The sequence below is a fragment of the Pieris brassicae genome, chromosome 13, assembly GCF_905147105.1.
Source record: "Pieris brassicae chromosome 13, ilPieBrab1.1, whole genome shotgun sequence".
NCBI lineage: Eukaryota > Metazoa > Arthropoda > Insecta > Lepidoptera > Pieridae > Pieris > Pieris brassicae.
In genome coordinates this window covers 3,466,276-3,486,568 of record NC_059677.1, presented here as the reverse complement: position 1 = coordinate 3,486,568, position 20,293 = coordinate 3,466,276, and the positions used below count along the sequence as shown (strand labels likewise).

Below are 20,293 nucleotides of genomic sequence, written 5' to 3'. Positions count from 1 at the left end.
TCAGTGCTCCAGCTCGTCACTGCGCACCGCGGTCCACTCCGAGACACTGACACAACAATTCGTGCTGGGATAGGGCCTTAAAACCAGGCATAATTATTGCTGAATTCAACGAGAGAACTACCCTTAGTCGAATTGGTTCGGAAATACTTCAATGGGCAAAAATTACATTAAAATCTAGTGTAATCTCTGTTATTTAACTGAGGTACCTAATCCGCATATCAAACTACTTTAGATAAGTAATTACTAAGTAAAAACTAAAAGTTGTGTTGTGTTAATTAACTAAATAATGAGCAATACACTATTATTTGAACATAAGTTTTTTATAGTAAAACCAAGTTCTTGTATTTCTTGTTTTTTTGTTTACTAGCTGACCCGGCGAACTTTGTATCGCCTAAAGGCCCATTTAGATGGAGAGAGTTTCTCGTCTCGAAGGTACGATTATCGAAAGAATATAAAAAAGTTTCTTCTTCGAAACATTCACATCTCTCGCTGTTCCACTTTGGCGACAATTGCCTGGCAATGGAAAGTTAATTGTGTCCGTGTAAACAGAATTTCGCATTTCGAGGTATTGTGCCAGTTGCTATCATGAGTGCAGTGCGTGAGGGTGTTTTAATTATCTGCTCTTCTAAGACAAGATTTAATTAAACGGAAAAAAGGATGTTGGGTTAAAAAATGGATAGCTAGCCAGGAGAAACCATTTTCTACCACATTATGCCTTAAATTACAATGGGAAGATGAAGAGACATTCAAAAATATGTTTCGGTTTACGAAAGTCCAATTCTCATATTTATTTCAAGAAATTGAAACGTCTATACAAAAAAAAGATACAAATATGCGTCAAGCTATAGCTGCTCGGAAATTTAGTGTTCTATCTTTAGCGGATAGGTGGTGTAAATTAAATGCCCAGATAGTTAATAATATAATTAAATAAAGGATGTGAATTGTACAATGATCGTAGATCAAGTGACATGAGTAGACAGATTTGTATCAAGAATCTTCAAGCGCCTGATGTGGTTGACGGCAATGTTCCCGCGATGGTGTTTTGAAGTAATATTTGCGCAGGTGTTAAGTTTGAACATTAAGAAATAACGTTAAAGTTTCTGGCTACAGGGGATTCATTTCAAACATCAGAATATATAGAAATATTTATAGTACAATTATTTACTTTTTGGTTGGAGTTCTACAAGCTATTTTATTAAGGTATGAATAAAAAACTTCAAAATCAATATATTATCTATGTCATCAGTCTACATAAGGTAGATTACAGAAAAAGTAAGAATTATAATGTTATTAACTTATAGCTGCAAATCAACGTAACATAATACAATACGATATAATTATTAATAAATGGCTTTGGTGTTAAATCGATTATATCGATCACGGAGTCTAAAGTTTTAATAGTTTGTTAACTTGAGTGTGAGATGAACATGGAGTAAACTCGTCGATCTGAAACAAAAAAAATATAAATATAAATATTTTTAGGTACCTAGACCAAAAAATAATGGGTCAATCTACAAACAGGATTTGCAACAAGATGGCAATTTCCTTCATGTGTCGGAGCTTTGGATAGCAAACACATACTGATTAGGCGTCCTCCAGGAACAAGATCAGAATTTTTCAACTATAAAAATGCATTCAGTATTGTACTTTTGGGTTGCCTTGATTATCACTTGTTTCGTATATGTTAACATTGAAGCAAAGGAAAGAAACTCCGATGATGGTATATTTAATAAAAGTTCATTAAAAAAAGGTATCGAGGAAAATACACTGGACTTGCCTAGCGATGCTGTTTTCATTGGAGATGAAGCTTTTCCTCTAAAGTCGTACCTAATGAAACCATACCCGCGCCGAAATAATTTATCAAAAGAACAGAAAAAATATGATTATAGACTATGTCGATGTAGCGACCGAATAGGTACTTAAGAAAGAAGTTTACATATCTTGTGGTATAGTGTCAGATTGAAAGATGCCAAGTGATTACAGTAATTAAATTTAAGCTCCAATATAAAAAGATAAATTGGCTGGTAATGGCATTGAATATCTTTAACATGGCCTAATCAAACAAAATTTTCTAAATGGCCCAGATACCAAACGAATCACATCCTAAGAAACTACTACAACTACAAACAAGGTGAGTGGATAATCTCTCCATCCAGGTGGAAAGGTAACTCTCAGAGTTGATCCTAGCTATCTAATGAGTTTTTTACTTACTCCGCTGGTTCTGCGACCCAAAATATCCGCCGCTTCAATCTGTTTCTAGTATGGTCTATTAAAATTTATTGTAACTCTGAAGGAAGAAATTGTGCGTAACTTCGGATGTCTTAGACCCAAACAGAGGGATTATGTAGGGCCTAGAATATAGCTATAATCAAACCACTAGTCACTAGAGGTAACCCGAAGATAAACAAATGCTACGACCTCACTTTTTTCCGCATGTGCAATTCCCCAGAGTTCATTGACTTTTCCATATGAATCGAATAAGGTTTTCGTACACACTAGTTCAATACAAAAACTTAAAGGCTTTATCGGTAGAATGAGTGACGTATGAGGTCGAAATTAACATTTTAATTGAGTTATGTTTTTGGCTTACAGTCGCCAATGTCCCATGGTATATCATTTGACGTTTAATTGAACTTGTGACAAGCGTTTAATGAATATTTGAACGTGCATATATTACAATCTTCTGCAGCACTAACTTTCAATACTATATCGTATTAAATGAGAAAACTTACTTGACTAGACCTTACCTGTATTCACTTCGATAAGTGCGAGTGCAAGTGATTAATAATTTAGAATGATTAGTGCAAGTAGTGTCCAATTATTTTTTAGTGTCCCCCAAGTAAATTCAGTAGTCGATAGCTGTCGATCAGCAAGTTTGGACGAACATCGAGAAGTGTGCTTGCAATTGGAAGAAGCACTGAAAGAAGTATTTAAACATATGGGGAGCGGCCAATATAATAAAATGTTTGGTATTGGAACGGGGACATAGGGCTCTATTAAAGGTGCATGCTGTTCCGGCCATACAGATTCCCATCGGAAGAGCTTTATCATCTCAGCCAATAACATTCAGTTAGGAAGCTGTATGTCCTGGGTCTAATTTTAAAATCAGACAGAGCGCTACCATTTGATAGTAGGTTTTTCTTAAAAAGAAATAGAAATGTTGTCGTCGCTCAGACCGTAAGGACTGACTTCGCCAGACGTAATATGCAAGCAGACTATATCTATAATACATTAAATAGGCTGCTTAACATCTATCCGCTCACGGTCTACAATCTAAAAAAAACGACTAAAGGACTGGCTTATGAACCCTACGCAGAGTCAGAGCTTCTTCTAAGACCTAGTATGTAGTTACAGACTTTTTTCATTCACTCACTGACTCACTCGCTCACTCACTCACACACTTACTCACTCACACACTCACTCTATCACACACTGACTCACTCACACACTCACTTATGCACTCAAGCGTGTTGATAACAGTTAAAAATCAATAACAAAAATAAATAAAATAAAATAAAAGATGTAATTAAATTATATATAAATATATTTTAAGGAATATATAATTAAGTTTGTCATGAAAGAGCTGGAATGACACAGGTATTTTTTACTTAAAAGGGTTCCCAAATATTACACATTGTAATTCATATATACTTTAAAATGAATAAACACATATTTTATTTATTATTTATTAAGTATAAAACGCGGCGGTGCTATCTGAAACCGAAGAAGCTTTGGAAGCTGAACTTGCAAGACCAAGAAAATTTTGGTTTCGAAAATGGTTTAATAGAAGACCCATTCATTGCGCAAGCTACCAACTCTCTAAGGAATTGGCTGCTAAGATACGACGGATTATTACTTTGCTCTCAGGTTGACCGAAGAATCTTGGTGCCTGTGTGCCTGTCCTGACGTGGTTTGGCAGGCACGCTGCGAGTGAGGGGGAAGGGAGAGCGCAAGGGACGTAGCTATTCGCAGTTCACTCGCAAAGACATAGAACACGCTTCTAATCACGTTACTACGCAGCCAACTAATCACCAGCAGTAATTAATCACTGCCCACACTTGTTTTCTCCTAATCAGTATAGTATAAGTGATAGTGACTCAGAGTCGATTTTAAACTTGAAATACTTATATTAAAAAAAAAACATTGTGTTTATAATATTATAATGTATTATGTACGGAATATTACACCGTCTTGATGTCTTCCATCACGGTGAAAGCACGCTTTAAAGCGGACTAGCGAGAAGAGACGCGCCGCAGGACGTCAACTGATATGGCTCTCACTTCTGTCGTTATTTCGGTATAATAACACCATAAACTCTTGTTTTGAGTACCCTATAAAAAAGTCAGCTGGGGTTAAGTCTGGAGATCTGGATGACCACAATATATCTCCAAAGCGCCTTATAATTTTCCCGCAAACAATGCTTTTAGTGTCCATGGGGACTGTGTAGATCTATATAGGAGATTATGACGCAATTATTTTTAATTAAATGTTTTATTATCAATGTAATCACCTTTCAGATTAAAAGTGTATTTACATCTGAAACTAAAACATAACCACGGGGTGTAAACAGCGTAAATGAAAGAGAAGTTCATGAGAACTAACAACCTCCTCGTTGTCAACGTAGATGTAACTTTCATGCAGAACTAACATTAGGTCCTTAATATTAGGTCCTTACATATTAAATTGGCGTTTTGTATGGGAGGAACAAAAGTCGAATATTTTTAAATATAATAAATTTAATAAATCAAAGTATGAACCATTGTTTTCTATGCACTTTTGCCATCTCATAGGTAGTTCATTGATCCCTTTACTAAAAAAAAACAGTCGGACGGAAATCAATAAAATCTGTGAAGGCGATTTGGACTGCCCCATCAGAGTTAAATTTTTTCCCTTGCAAGAAGTTGTCCAAATTTCGAAAAATTGGTAATCTGTTGGAGCAAGGTCCGGGGAGTACGGAGGATGTCTTAGACATTCCAATGGTAGCTCTTCCAATTTGGTAGCCGTCTGTTGTGCAGTGTGTGGTCTAGCGTTGTCGTGAAGTAGCAGTGGCATGGAGCGATTGACCAATCTAGGTTGCTTAGCCGCTAGCTTTTCCATCATGGTTTGCAATTGCTAACAATAGACATCAGCCGTAATAGTCTGGCCAGATTTGAGAAAACTGCAATGAAAAGTACCGGCACTAGTCCACCAAACGCTTACAAGTAACTTTTTTGGTTTTAATTTTCGCTTGGGGCAGGATTTTGCTGGCTGGCCAGGATCCAACTATTACGCTGAGCGCTTCCGATTATCGTAAAGAATCCATTTTTCATCACAGGTAATGATTCGGTTTAAAATACCTTCATTATTGTGCCGGTTCAGTAATGTAACGCAGCAGTCGACGCACGTTTGCCGGTTTGCTTCAGTCAATTCTTGAGGTACCCACCTTTCAAGCTTTTTAATCTTCCCAATTTGCTTCAAGTGAATTAAAACAGTTTTATCTCTAACACCGCAGCCTGCAGCTAACTCGGACGTGGTTTACGATGGATCCGCTTCCACAATAGCCTTCAATACTTCATTATCAACTTGGATCTCAGGCCGTCCACTCGTTTCCGCAGCACTAGTGCCACGGCGGAACTCGTACTCGTAAATAATGCGATACTTTATGTTTTCCATTTTGTAAAATGAGTGACGCAAACAGAAAAAAACCGAAGAAAAAAACAAATGAATCGCGGTCATCGAAGCACAAATACATGAGTACAAAATTGAATTTGGAATTCCTTACCAAAGATGAGAACATCGTGATTAAAGTGGCCAGTACGAAATACGCCAATTTCATATGTAAGGACCTAATAAAAACACCACATTGGTTCGCCAAGAGTACGCGAATATACCATGTAAATACATAAATAGAAATGATGATAGCAAGAATGCCAGGTTGCTAGAAGTACTCGAAATGTCTCTATACAGTTGCTGAACCTGTCCACTCCTAAACACATAATCACAGTTTTGTTGTAAACCCGACACATGTTACGGATGAGTACAACGTGAGGCAGGCGTGTAAAATTTACATTTGTTCTGGCTATAATTTCTATACCTCTATATCTCTTACAGCATTTATGATATTCCATACAAATATGTATTATCTTGTAGAGATATACTACATCCATAACATCGCGTCGCATTCACGAGGAATAAGGTCAAATCTTATAAGGCGAGAGTCGAAGATTTGAAGCGACCCACTGTTAATAAAACCGCCTTTGAACCGATCAATCATGTTAATATGAGACCAGACTAATACTATATTTCTTAGGAGTTGGGGATAATTCAAATTCAAAATCATTTATATAATTATTTAATCATTTACATAATAAAATTCTTGTAATTTTACATTTACTACCAGTTCTCAAATCAAGGGCGTAGAACGGAAGAGAAGAACTGGAAATAAACTCTCCGCCACTCTTTTTAAGCGCCTAGTTTTTTGTTTTACATAATGTTTGTACACAGCTGCAACCATTACACTATGTTCCACGTGAAATCTTTAAGCAATCAACTACAATAATAAAACATTTAAAAAAGATTGGTCCTCTGTCAGCAGCAGGCATGAAGTAAAGAAGTAGTAATCGAAATACGTACTAATAATCAGCCCATACACGACTTCAAGTACGACAGTCACCATAAGTAGCACCCGTTCACGAGTATGACGCATCGCTAACCATCAGCCCATATCTGTATCTTTCAAGTTAACTGTTGCTGTTTTTTTTCCGGGTCATAATGGTGTTGAAGAGAGCAGTGCTGGCTGTGTACCAATGGACTTTCTTTGTATGTGCGCATTTAACATTCGCTAGAACGGTGAAGGAAAACATCGTGAGGAAACCGGCTTGCCTTAGACCCTAGTCGACGGCGTGTCAGGCACAGGAGGCTGATTACCTACTTGCCTATTAGATTGGCAAATGATCATGAAACAGTTGCAGATATGTCCGGCCCAGAGCTAAAAAGATTGTAGGACCACTGATTTATTTTCTTGTTCATAATGATAAATCTATGTTTCGTCCATAATTATGAATCGAAAGAACGAAACGAAATCGTTCAAGATCTTGTTGTAATTCTCAATCTCGTTTGTTTCTACGTGTCAGAAAGCATATCATTCCCAAATATCGTAGAAATCGTAATATCTTCTAATTTAACATATAGTAAATTTTCTTCTACTATAAAAAAGCACAATGTTCTTTTTTTTCATCATTAGTTCAGTCTCTACCAATGTAGGGCGTCAATTGAAGTTCTTTCTGGCTTGAACTCTACACACTACCGCGCAACTGTAAAATGTGGAGGATCATGATCCCCTAATGTTGGTTCCCCTTTGTTTTACCAACGCCGTAATAAAATTCAACAGAGATAATCATAGCGGGAACTTCTATTATATCCATTTTAGGAACACGTTCTTACACGACGCAATCAAATGACTTCTAATTTCAAAAAACAAAAGAATTTCTTTTTTATTATATCTTAAGTATATGGGTTACGCCTGACAGTATTTTTTTCCAAGGACAATTATAGCATCACTATTTTTTGAACGCCCCTTGTATCTATGGTTAATTCTCGCTTTAAATACAAACTTTCTCACTATTTTGTTACGGGAGTTATTTTAAAACAATTTCCCCTTATTAGGAGAAAATATATATGTATATATTACCTCCTTACCTACACCTCCTGTACAGCTTGCAAGCCAGTGGACTGTAAAATGTGTGTTTAAATATATATGTATTAAATGTCAGGTGTATCGTAAGTTTATCTAAAGCTCACCCAAATAATGCGAGATATTGTTCTTTCAGGTTGCAGCATGTCTTGAATGTTATTACATCTATAAAACAGAGTAAGCCGCCAATAAAGCCGAGTGGTGTTTCACAATTCATTCAACCATTTAAAAATGATAGACTATTGTTTTATACCTTTGTTACATTTTTAACTGTACTAGTTTTGTACTATTTAACAAAGGACTGGAAAGGAATTACCGCCCCCGAAGAAGTTGATTTAGGATCGGTTAGAATTTTGTCCCGTCAGCACAGAAGACATACACGGAGGTGTCACGAATATTAGTTTCAAATGTAATTTTGACATAGAAAATTATACTCTATAATATTTTTTACTTGTTTGTTTTTATAGACAATCATTACACTATGATTGTCTATAAAATACCTGCATAAAATATAACTATTTATATTTTACGCAGTGTTGGCCTAATGGCTTGCAACCCTTTCATCTGTTGTCATGCAACCCTCTTGTCTATGGTCTAGATGGTCGCATGGTCTGTGGTCATGCGTTCGAACCACGGCTCCTAACTCAACGCAAACTTAAAATAACTTATTTAACTTATGAAAGTCAAAAGAAAAGATGTTAAATTAGCTTGATAACTTTGTTATTTTTAATGTACGCTTAGTTCTCTTTTAAATTGTATACAGGTGAAAGTCACCATTTGTTTTAAAATCATTGTTTTTTTTTTGTACACACAACAAGGCTTCAAGAATGTATTGACCAGGTAGTGTTTAGTGTATTGATATTTATCTCCTTAAACTTATTTCGACTCCCTTGGGGTAACACGACCAATACCCGGAAAAGCACGCTTCTGTACTACACATATGGATTAAACCTCTGCAGCAACGTCTGGCTGTCTGTGCACCAATTTTTTCTCTCCATTTGTGCATTAAATATTCGCTCGTTTAGTGAAGGGAAACATTGTCAGAAAACCGTATGCCTTAGACCTATAAGTCGGTTACATGTGGCACGCACAGAAGGCTGATCATCCAAAATGAAATGATACACCGGTAAATTATTGAGTAATTACTAATGGGACGTAATATTTTGGAGTTTTGGAGGTGTGTAAAAATTCAAAAATCTGTCATATTATATAATCATAATTATAATTAACATTCGGAGTGTATTGATGTTATTTATAACTTTGAAGTAACACAATCAATATAGACTACGTGAATGTATTTAATTTATTGTCTAGGTCATAAACATTGACGATTTATCTAGACACTCTAATCAAAGTATTTTATATTAAACACAAAGACAATGGTAACATAGTATCATATAGCATGTGGCAGCCAAAATATAATTTCAGAATTGTCTGCTTTCCTTTGTTTACACATAAAATCTAAATATGTTGTAATTATTAGATATTACAATTCCCTAAGGGAGTAACAATTTGTGTTCTGCAAATTACTACATTTCAAGCAATTGCTTTGCGTCAGGGATTTGTAAATAAAACATATGAGATGTATAGCCCGTCATATACATTATTATAATATAATAACGAATGATTATGTACCTATATTATAGTAGCCAATGTTAATATTTTATGACCTTATAAAAACGGTGAATTATGAATATTATATTGTAAAATCTGTGTAAATGCACCAATGATTCTAACCAATTGTTGCATCAAGCAATTTTAATTCCTTATAAACTAGAGTGAGATTTGCAAAGCACACTGCTTGCTTCAGCCCTCTGTCATTCACACTGGTAGACGCAAGTCCATACAGTAATCCCTCTTGAACTAATAGGTCTCCAGCTCTCACGGGACACTTATCCAAGTCCTTAACACAGATCACACTATCGTATTTGAAATTGCCGACATCTGTGGAATTGTCTATATTGTCAACTGTCACAAGTTGAAGTGACAACGATCGCCCGCCACGAAATGGCCGTCCTATTATTAGGGCTTTATTTTTAAAATGTATATTTTTTCCTATTTTAATGTAATTAGCGCATCGGGACAGATCTTCAAAGCTCGATAAGAGTACTAGGGCCTTCGTTATGACGCCATCGTGTGGTATGACTTCGAAAACATCCACGGGAAATCCTTTTTTACATTGAGGACTGTAAAAGATAAAAAATCTACTAACGATATATTTTAAAATAAACAAGGTAAATTGGGATGGTATTTGGATTTATTAAACAAAACGAGCTTTTAAAACCATGGAAATTACCACAGCAACTAATCAAATTAAACATTTAACATAATTATCGTAAGATTTCATTCAAGTTACAACATTTATTAATATGTTTAATTAGAAAATAGTCTTATAATAGACTTTCATATAAATTAATAAAACTGAAGTATTTCTGAACTAATTCGACTTAGGGTCCTTTAAGAAAAAAGTGTACCAATTCTTAAAAGGTCGGCAAAGCACTTGCGAGCCTTCTGACAATGTGAGTGTTCATGGGCGGACATCACTTAACATCAGGTGAACCTCGTGCTCGTTTGTCTCATAATCCATAAAAAAACGATCATTCTTCAAAAGGAAAATTATCAAACACAGTATTTACTACATTCGTTCCCGTTTAAGGCTCTGTGAGAGACATTTGGCATACATGGCTGATGTATAAAACAGTTTAAATACTATTCTTACTCAGTAGGACTTCCCAAATGTAGCCGAATCGGACCCGACCTTAAACATAATTCATTCGCCAATACTGATGACTGTGACAGAACCGCTCCAACGCAAATTAGTTCTAAATTAACGACAGAACGAATCCTTGCGACGAATTGATATGTATCTACTTTAACCAAATTGCAATTAATATTTGTTTCCGCGCTCAAAGCTTTCGCATCAAAGTTTTTGTAATGAACGATGAAGTTATTAGCTACTATGGCCAATGTAGTTATTAATATACTGGCCAACAATAGCGCAACGCTGATTTTGCTCGTACGAGTCCGGTCATCCCAAGGTAATGTTATAAAATCGTGGCTATATTCCTGATCATCACATTCTAGGTCGTTTTCATATAACGCCATATTATTTTCCGTATTTTCCATCGTTTAATCAAATTTTTGTTTAAACGCCGTTTTGTAGCTTTAAAAAATCTAGTAGGCTATCTATATTTATATTTTAATCAGTTTGGAGATCTGACTGACCCGTTCGTTTGCTAGTCTGTGCAGAAAGATAAATGGCGCGACGGTTATGCAAAATAATATATGTCATTCTTGTTTGCTACTAATGCTTTATTTCATATGTAATATATTCATTTTATGTATTGCAATTTTTAGTACGAACTATATTGACAAAAAGTGTTGTCTACATAACAAAAAGCTAAGTTAGCACTGCTGTCTACTGTCCCACTACTGCTGTCCCACGAAGGTTCCCTATTTATTTTTATATATATATATATATATATTATTTAATAAAACATCAATATCCAGTTATATAAATTAATGAAAACAATCAAAATTCTTGCCGAATGTTATACCTTTGTTTTAATTCGCGATTTTTATTTTGAATAAGCGCCATCTGTTTTGATAATAATTTACTATATCATTGTACTTTGTTTTACTTTTTATTATTACTTATAGTTTTATTGAATGTAGTGCAATGTGAATAGCCTACTCCATAAACGTATTAGAGATCCATAGGCTGTGATGGCTTCAGGCAATACAGATAGTATTTTATAGATTATCACCACAGCAATCTGTGGTCTTTCAGTTCAACCTAAGCTGTGCACTTAACTGAATGTGTAGAAACAAAATAATAACAAATTGTCTTTATTTTTGTTTTCACATACAATATTATACATTTTATATGATAACGTGTTTTAAGTACAACAATTACGCTACATCATATGTTTGAAACTCAAAATCTGTATTTAATAAATAACCTAAGATGCCGACTGTGATATTATTGGATGTTTCTCTTTCTATGAGTCGGCCCGTACCTTCCTCGGACTCTACTGAGAACCATACACGGCTTACGATTGCTTCAGCTGCGATTAATACATTTCTAGACTACCTATGTGTACATTCTAAACTAGAATATGTTGCACTGGTTACATTTTCATCCACATATGAAGGTAACATCTTTCCAGCTTATATACAATTAAATAAGCAGCCATATCTTGTTTTAAATATTTACTATTCCACATATATCAAGGATGATTGTGGGTATACATTGGAATATTAACAAAATACATAAACATTGCTTTTCTTATAGTAACAATTCCATTTACCCGTGAATATGACAACATCAGAGCAAAGTTGCCTCACCTGGAAGAAGGAGACAAGACATGTATTGAAACAGCTTTCATTGGTGTAAACCAATTGATCTTAAATGAATGGGGATATCAAACACCTATGCAAATTATTTTGGTAATTGGTATTTTAACAGTTATCTGTTTAATTTACATAATTTACACAGTTTAATTAACTGTTCTTTGTAAAATTTTACAAACAGATATTAATTTAATTTTGCAAATGCAATTCACATATTCCCATATACATTCTCACTCAATAAATAAATTTTAAAAGATTACAGATGGCAGTATAGGTACTGGTCAAATAGGAAGGAATCGGATAATACAAGCCCTACCTTTGCCGCCCACATACCCTGTGCGAATAAATGTATTGCCCGTTGTTGCCCCAAATGATCAGAGCTTACAACAAGGTAATGGAATGAATTTTTGACATACAGGATTCATACTTCGCACTAAGTCTGTTAAGTTAACATTGTACTATGTGAATAAAATCGCAGACAGTTTGTCTATTTTTATTAATTGTCTAAATCTTGGATCTGAACTCGGGGTTTTGTGTGCATTTCTAAGCAAGCTTACAATTTTTTCTGGAGCTTTGTTTTTTTTTTGTTTCAGCTATACCTCTGTATCAGAAAATAATAGATTTAGCAAGTAACACTAACAGTACTATAAGTAATACATCAAGAGGTGCCATTTATAGTCCGGACACCTTAAATGTTCCTGGGGTAAGTGTTACTTTATAAAAATATATATATGTCAAGATTACGTAATAAATGCCATTCGTTTTTTAGAATGGCAACATCAAGCAATACCATTTGTTTTATTAGAATGGTAACACCACACAATCTTACAGGTTGTAAGTTGTCAATGCGTAAAAGTCAATTTGTCAGTAGTGCGTAGAATCAATAGTTGAGTTCTGACTATGCATGTGTCGTTCGCTCGATCTGAAAGATCTGAATCAATACTGAGCCATTGACAAATTGATCTGGTTCGTTCGACCCGTTCAATCAAACGATTGACTCAATTTCATAGTTCATACGAACCAAAGGTCATTTCGAACTGAATCGTTTCGGGCTGTATCGGGTCCGATTTGAAATTATTATTATTAGTTAGTTATGTTACGATTGATATTATCTTTTCACTTCGTACTTGGCATCATTTTGCATTAGATTCATTACACATGTTAATTATTAATTTACCTCACTTAATTTAAGTAGAGTGTACCTACCTAGTATCTACTACCTACTTAAACTTTACAAATATAAATTATTGAAATACCTTCCTTAATAAATATTAGCTCTTAAACTTATTTTGTTATTTTTTTAAAAAAGAGAAACTTTCGTAATTAATTATTTTTACGCCCACTTCGTTAACAATCAACACGTAAAAGGACACTATGGCACTAAAATATAAAATTGAAATGGGACCTTTTTTTGTTTTAAAGAATAAAAGATTTTTTTTTTAAATATATTGGCTAGTTCAAGTAGTTCAACAATACTATAACCGCGACCTATATTGAAGATTGAACCTCATTTGTACTGCCATAGAATAGCTTATTAAACTTAAGTAGAAGCAAACTAAAAGTATAAAATAGATTCTAGCTACAGTTTACCTACATTTAAGTATCATATTCGATTGTCTTTCTCGTAAATTTTAAATACCGCATCGTCGGCTCCCGCTTGGTTCGTTCGTTTCCCATGGATCGCTATGACCCACCGCGAGTCGCGACCTCATTGAGCGAACGAATCATTTTCAATGAAGTGACTCATTCGTTAGCGAGGATTTGAAGATTTGGTTCTTTTGAACCGATCAATCGCGAACGACACATACTTAGTTCTTCTGACTGCAGTAGCTCTCTGATCGGCGCCTGCGCCGGACGTGCGCACTGACTGTGTTTAAATATTAAATTATAATGTCGGACGACGGTAGTAAGACTAATTTTGCAATTATTAATCGCGTTGAATCTGCTACATATATATATGTATCAATTTTAGTTTGTCTGGAAGAGGTTGTAGCATTAAGGCAGATATTGGACCAGGGGGTCGACAAAGTTTCATATAAATTTAGTTTTCGACTTTCTACATACAATACTGTTAAGGCACCTTGTCTAAACCCCCAGGTTATTTTAGTTTATTATTTTAATTATTGTATGTGTGAATAAATAAGTATAAATATAATGCATATATGCTGGTTTAATATGGCTGAATGTGCATTTTTTTCAATCGTCCATCATAATGTTTACTTTCAAGGCACATGAAGATTTATTTGTTAAACTAAAAGCATGCACACACATTTCCGCACACCTCAACAAGTCAATTATCAGTACATAATGTTTTTAGTTATGGGTCTACTATGGCTATATTTTTAATTATAATTTCTAAAACCTATAATTGCATATTTAAATAGAGCGGGTTAGTAAAACTTTAATAAAAAAATACGATTAGAAAAAGGCGGGAAAAATGACTATGGACTTAGTTACGTATTTACTTTAGTGGTTGGTTGAGATTATACAGCTAAACAGAAAGTCTTAAATATAATAAGTACCTTATTAGTCACATTGAACTGTTGGATTACCTTGGTGGATTCAGTGTCCGCACTTAGACACATAATCGGTTCTTTGTGCGTTTGGCTAATTTAGCTTCTTCGTGAAGCACAAAAGTTTCCCGGGCCCTTCACTGGCTTCCCGGAGCAACCTCACTGCTCAGAGTATTTCTGCACGTTTAGCCACAGCTTTGCATTCCAGGACTATGTGGATGACTGATTCCTCTGAACTGAACTACACATAAGGCTCTGTCGCGCCTAGTACAAAAAGATGATGCCCGTAATTGCTCCTATCGTTGTTTTGAGATGGGTTCTATTTAAGCTTAGAAGTCGCATTGTCAATTGCGGGTTGACTGCTGGCAGAGGCATTTTGGAATGTTCGCAGTCCGCATGGATCTTTGGCAAATCCAGGTTCGCACTAGCGAGAACGGCAAGGTGAGGGGCGGTACGGGCCAGCAGGCATCATTCGAGAAGAGGTCTCGCAAGCTCGTCGGCAGCACCATTGCTGAGGGATCCACTGCAGAGTAACCCTGTTAGTGAAGGTTATTGCTTCCAGTGCTTCGTGACACTCCATTACAGTTTGCTGTGTGTCTTCTTATTTATTTGCGCCATCTGAACAGATCCATCTCTGTCGGATAAGAACTAAATACAAAAGTTATTAATTCTCAACAGCTGCTCTGCCTGCTTCGGTTTGGACACAGTCACAATGAAAAATCGAGCTGTGTGTACCCTAGGTTAGATGTATGTTGATATCAAGTGAGAATGTGCCAGCGCCTGAGCCACACCCAGTTAATGAGCCATCGGTATATATTCGTAGGTCATTCAAGGTCGACTGATTATGTTCCTATTCTCTCAGTTGTATGTGGTTCCTGTTAAATATGAGTGGGTTAGGTATCCTATCACATGGCGCGGCTATGAGAGGCTGATGCTCTACCGCCGTGTGTGCACTATAGTGATTTATCCCCATAGCTCCAGCACCATAATCCTGATGGCAGCTAGTTCTGCCTCCTGCTGTATGTGTAGGTCTAGAAGTACAATTTACAGGGCTATCTCCAACTGTTATTAATTATTTGTTCTATGAATATGAACATCCAAGCACTTTTCGCGTAAATAGACATTTTAGGTTTCATTATGCACTGTTATTTGGTGATGATGGAGCAATTCCCGAGTGCTTCTCCTCTAAGGAACAGCTAAACTTTCTTGTATATACTTCTGTACAAATATATAATATGTATAGTGTATAGATGTCTGTCTTCATAGCTTTGTGGAATATATATTTAGTTTGTTTATAATAATTGTAGGTTATAACAGCCATGACCAGGCTGTGTGAACAGCAGTACCAAGAATTCTGGTGTTCACTAAAGTGTGGACAGTTAGAAGCGCGGGTCCAACTATTTCCAGCACCAACACCTGCGTCGCATGATGGAGTATCAGCTACTTATACTATATCGAATCAACTGCACGTTATAGGATTCATTTCTCAACAGGACTTGGGTAAGAATTTCCTTTTTTTCCTTCTACTGGTTCTGTGGTGCTACAAACGTCATGGCCTCGTGATCATAGACAAGATTTAGCCTTCTGTGTCTGACAAATGTCATCGTTTTTTTATGTAACAGGAAGTAAAAGGGTATGGATACCAACATTGCCAGAAGGCTCGCAAGTGCTAAGCCGGCCTTTTAAGAATTGGTACACTCTTTTCTTAATGATGTTTTTCTTCATTATACAAGTTATTTGCATCTGATTCGAACGCACTATCGCAAGGTGCCTTAATCCGCTACCTACACGGCTACCGCTTATAAAGCATTTAATTTTAGGTATGATGCGTGCCTCTGATCGTCAGACATATATGGCGAACTGACTGAAGACATTTTGTAAAACGTATTTTTTTCTAGTAACAATAGATTTTATTTTTTGACAGGTACCCCTATAGCTCTAAGTAAACATTTGGTAATACCACAAGCACAGACAAATAATAATACAAATCGAGAGAATTATGATACAAAAACACCTACAAAGGTAAGAAACGTGTTAAGATTGAAGCTATGTATTATTATTATAAATAAAAATAATACATAGCCTCAATCCGTTTAAAAAGTGTTTTCTTAATGTGTAAAAGCTATGTTAACAAAAGACAATACTATGAAATTAAACATTTAAAGTGTAGAGATAGATTTTTTAATCAAATACATAACCTACGTATATACATAATATATAGGTCAATTCGATAAGGGTTCATTTTGTTTTTTTATTGAGTTCTATATACTATTCTTTACCTACATAGTAATAATAATAATTAAAAATGCATAACTAGAAAAATAAATGATAAAGTTTGGTCTGTGGCAATGTTTTAATGCTGGCATTTCCTTGCTGTATTGCTATACTTATTCGTTAACCAGCACCAGCTCTGGTGTCATTGGCACTACCTACCAGGCTCCAACTTAAATTATCAGTGCATGTGAACCTCGCGGCCCAAGAGTCTCTACCCCAAAGGGAACAAAGTCAAAGTTGAAGGAAAGACTTGACTATTTGCGTTATACTTTCCGCCTGCTATTTTCGGCCGCGCCAGCTTTTGTGCTTTTCGAAATAAGCTGAGACGGCGCTTACGTGTCCACAGAGAAACAAATAAAACACCCAAAAACAAATCGAGGACTATAAATAAATAATAACAATGTTGGTGCCAAGGCTGTCCATCTTTACATTAAATTTGAGTTACGTCATTAATTTATTATTTTGTGAGTATAATGATATGAGTATGATAAAAATGGTGTACATTTTATTTTTATATTGTTTAAAGCATCCCAGCAAACAATGTTTCATTACTTTGAAGTTTTTGTTGGTTAAAAATCGATAATTTTTAGGAAGGTTCAAGTACGGATGGTTCGACTGATGAAGAGAACATATCAGATCCTAGCAAAGTGCCGAATTTCTGTGTGTTACTCCACGGAGCACTTAAGGTACGTAAGGTATAGGTAAAAAAGATGACACGGCGCGAACTGACAACTTGTGTCAAATTCAATTCTGACAGACTGAATTGAAGGTCTAAACGAAATGACAGCTATATTCAAATGCTAAAATAATTTATTTAACACACTGTACAAATTAGAAGATTTCAGAACTGATATTTACAGCCAGTTCAGAAGTTTTGTTTTCTTGTAGATTTACTTCTTTTGGCGCGTTAGGAAAAGATGAGAGTGAATATTTTTATTGTAAGTGTCGTTTTTTCTACAAACGTAGAATAAGGGAGCGTTCAAGTATTACGTCACCCAATTTTTTGAGATTGTTTTTTTGTTATATATGATTTATTTTAGTTGTAGGATTCCTTTTTATGTCCTTCAAGAAAAGATCTTACGAATTCTTAAAATGCCGGCAACGCACTCGCGCGCCCTCTGGCATTGAGAGTGTCTATGGGCGACGGTATCCCGTAACATCAGGTGAGCCTATAATGTATAAGGTAAAAAAACGTAACATTATAATGTTACCTATAGGTGGAAAGTATGGCTGCCGTGGTACAACTTGGGGTGGATTGGTGGGGAACACTATCTGCCTGGTGTGAGGCAGCCCGCGCGAGGCGGTCATGCCTTCTTCTCAGTGTGTTAAGACCTGGGACCTCCGCTGCCCCCTGGCTTGGGGCATTAGACCAATTGGGGCCCATCGATGAGACCACAACGAACCGTAAGTTTTACAAATAAATCAGTGGCGCTGCAACCTTTTTAGGTCTGGCCCTCAGATTTTAGTGTCTTTTTCATGATCATTTGTCAATCTAATACACAAATCAGCTGCTTGACACACGCCGTAGACTTTTTAAGTTTAAGTCGAAACGGTTTCATTACAAAGCTTTTCTTCACCGTTCGAGCGAATGTTAAATTCGCACATAGAAAGTCCGTTGGTCCTCAGGGATGCGTCTCAAGCTGAACCCAACACTGCTAAAGTTTTACAAACCCATTGATAACTATCTATCTAGGTTAAATATTAACTAATATTAACGATATTTTAGCGGAATCATTCCCAATACGCTCGTGGCGTTCGTATAGCGGTGGCGGGTCGGGATGCGCATGGGCACGCCCACACGCCTTATTAGCGGATGTACAGAAAGTGCTGAGACATGCGAGGAAGTTACCGGATAAGACACAACATTTGTATAAGGTAACAATTATTCACTCGACAGCATATATGTAAAAATTTAAAAATGGAACGCGTCAATAATCAAAGTTTTTATTTGAATTTCGAACGTCAGTGCGTGTGATTATATAATGTACAGACTAACGCATTAGGCACATATCAAATGTCAATGTCACGACGTATGTAGCACTAAAGAGTTTCTATTATTGAAGATTGAGATTGAAGAATGAGTTATAATTTAATAGTAAAACTGAATATTTTTTATAACAAACTGGCCAAAAGCGACAAGAGTTAAGTACATCGGTACAGTCTACGGCTAATGTTCTCAAACCGTTTAAATTTTTTATACATTTTACACATTTATTATATTATCTGTGTTGTACAAATTTACAATTACGTTTATTATTTTGAACTAGTGGACCCGACAGACGATGTCCTGTCTTAACTGTCTGTTTCTATTGATTTCGAATTTGTATAATTAACTAAAAATGCTTTATTATATACAATATTTTTTGTGTTTTTTTTTTTTTGGCGCGTATAAATAGTTTTGTTGGTATTCGGACAAAGAATCAGGCGACATAAAACGGCGGCGGTCATGTGAAAATTATGAATTTTCAAATGCCACAAGGACTGTAATTATTTCATATTTATTTTATCAATATAATAACTCTTATCGAGGCATTTGTTTTAAGCGATATTCATTTTTCTTACATGCTCTTTAACGATATTTGCAGCAAGCATTCTGTCAATGTTATGTCAAACGCCATGAAGTTACATCAAATGTTGAATGAAATGAAAAAAACTGCTATAGTAACAAAAGTATTTTTATATTTTCTAATTTTCCGTGCAATTTTATTAAATGTTTCTTCTTTCATAAGAACCTTCTCCTGATAATAACGAACACAACAAAAAAATAATTATCGAAATCAGTCCTGCCGTTCACGCGTGATGCCGTGACCAAGGGAAATAGGGACTCAATTTTATATAATATATAGTTAAGATTAATTAAGCACAAAACAATAAAACAATTGTGATCGTAAAATAGTTACAATTTTGATCGATGGAGAGTTTAAGCTTACATAATATCACAGATTATATACAAAAAAGATATTGATGAGAAGTAGGTTTGGCGGGAAGCATCCATCTTGTTCGTTTTTTTTTTATAAATTATCAATTTTAGATCTTGGTACGGTATCTGGTGCATGAATCACATGTAGAGAAGGTTTTTGGGGGGCCCTTGTAATTATTTAATTTGAAATTTTAAGTCTAAGAAATAACACAGAGTATATAAATAAATTTATTGTTTTTTTTTTAATTTCTACTTTTTGTATTGTTTAGGAATTGAACCGTCTCCGCCGTGCTGCAATATCTCTTGGGTTCTCCGAGCTTTTGACATGTGTGGGTGGAGCTTTAGAGCGCGAATGTGCGTCTTTAGGCGGATCTGCCCCACCTGAGTGTGCATTACAACTTGCCCATGCAGCCGCCGCCCTGAGGGATCCAAGGACCGCCCTAGACATAAAGCACACGCTTCAACCATTGGCTACGGAATTTACAGTTTCTTCTATGTCACATTAAATAACTGTCAACAAATTGTTTTTTATTTATTTATAATAAAATCATTTGTATTTTT

General features: G+C 35.6%; 2 protein-coding genes and 1 long non-coding RNA gene across 3 annotated transcripts; 2 read left to right on the top strand and 1 right to left on the bottom strand.

Moving 5' to 3' along the window:
- The first annotated feature begins 1,965 nt into the window (after window positions 1–1,965).
- On the top strand, window positions 1,966–8,122 carry LOC123717816. The gene is made up of 2 exons (XR_006754877.1): window positions 1,966–2,131; window positions 7,809–8,122. It is a non-coding gene; the product is annotated as an uncharacterized LOC123717816 (long non-coding RNA).
- A 935-nt stretch (window positions 8,123–9,057) lies between these two features.
- On the bottom strand, window positions 9,058–10,824 carry LOC123717814. The gene is made up of 2 exons (XM_045674027.1): window positions 10,392–10,824; window positions 9,058–9,858 (listed from the first exon to the last, which is right to left on the bottom strand). Exons 1-2 carry the CDS (start codon window positions 10,796–10,798, stop codon window positions 9,405–9,407), a joined length of 861 nt encoding a protein of 286 aa, XP_045529983.1. The 5' UTR covers window positions 10,799–10,824; the 3' UTR covers window positions 9,058–9,404.
- Window positions 10,825–11,480: 656 nt separating this feature from the next.
- LOC123717851 (integrator complex subunit 14) lies at window positions 11,481–20,293 on the top strand. Its single transcript, XM_045674102.1, has 10 exons — window positions 11,481–11,826; window positions 11,967–12,121; window positions 12,281–12,416; window positions 12,619–12,728; window positions 15,846–16,038; window positions 16,463–16,560; window positions 17,403–17,498; window positions 18,030–18,216; window positions 18,539–18,687; window positions 20,002–20,293. The coding sequence occupies exons 1-10, from the start codon at window positions 11,640–11,642 to the stop codon at window positions 20,236–20,238; spliced, it is 1,548 nt and encodes a 515-aa protein (XP_045530058.1). The 5' UTR covers window positions 11,481–11,639; the 3' UTR covers window positions 20,239–20,293.

Bases quoted from the DNA above. Each gene is read 5' to 3' on its own strand.
- LOC123717814 (XM_045674027.1), bottom strand. From the start codon at position 10,798: ATGGAAAATACGGAAAATAATATGGCGTTATATGAAAACGACCTAGAA. The intron at 9,859-10,391 runs GTAAGAATAGTA...TATCTTTTACAG, and splicing joins CATTTGGGAAGTCCTACTGA to TCCTCAATGTAAAAAAGGAT.
- LOC123717851 (XM_045674102.1), top strand. From the start codon at position 11,640: ATGCCGACTGTGATATTATTGGATGTTTCTCTTTCTATGAGTCGGCCC. The intron at 12,122-12,280 runs GTAATTGGTATT...AAATTTTAAAAG, and splicing joins CACCTATGCAAATTATTTTG to ATTACAGATGGCAGTATAGG. The intron at 17,499-18,029 runs GTACGTAAGGTA...TGTTACCTATAG, and splicing joins TACTCCACGGAGCACTTAAG to GTGGAAAGTATGGCTGCCGT.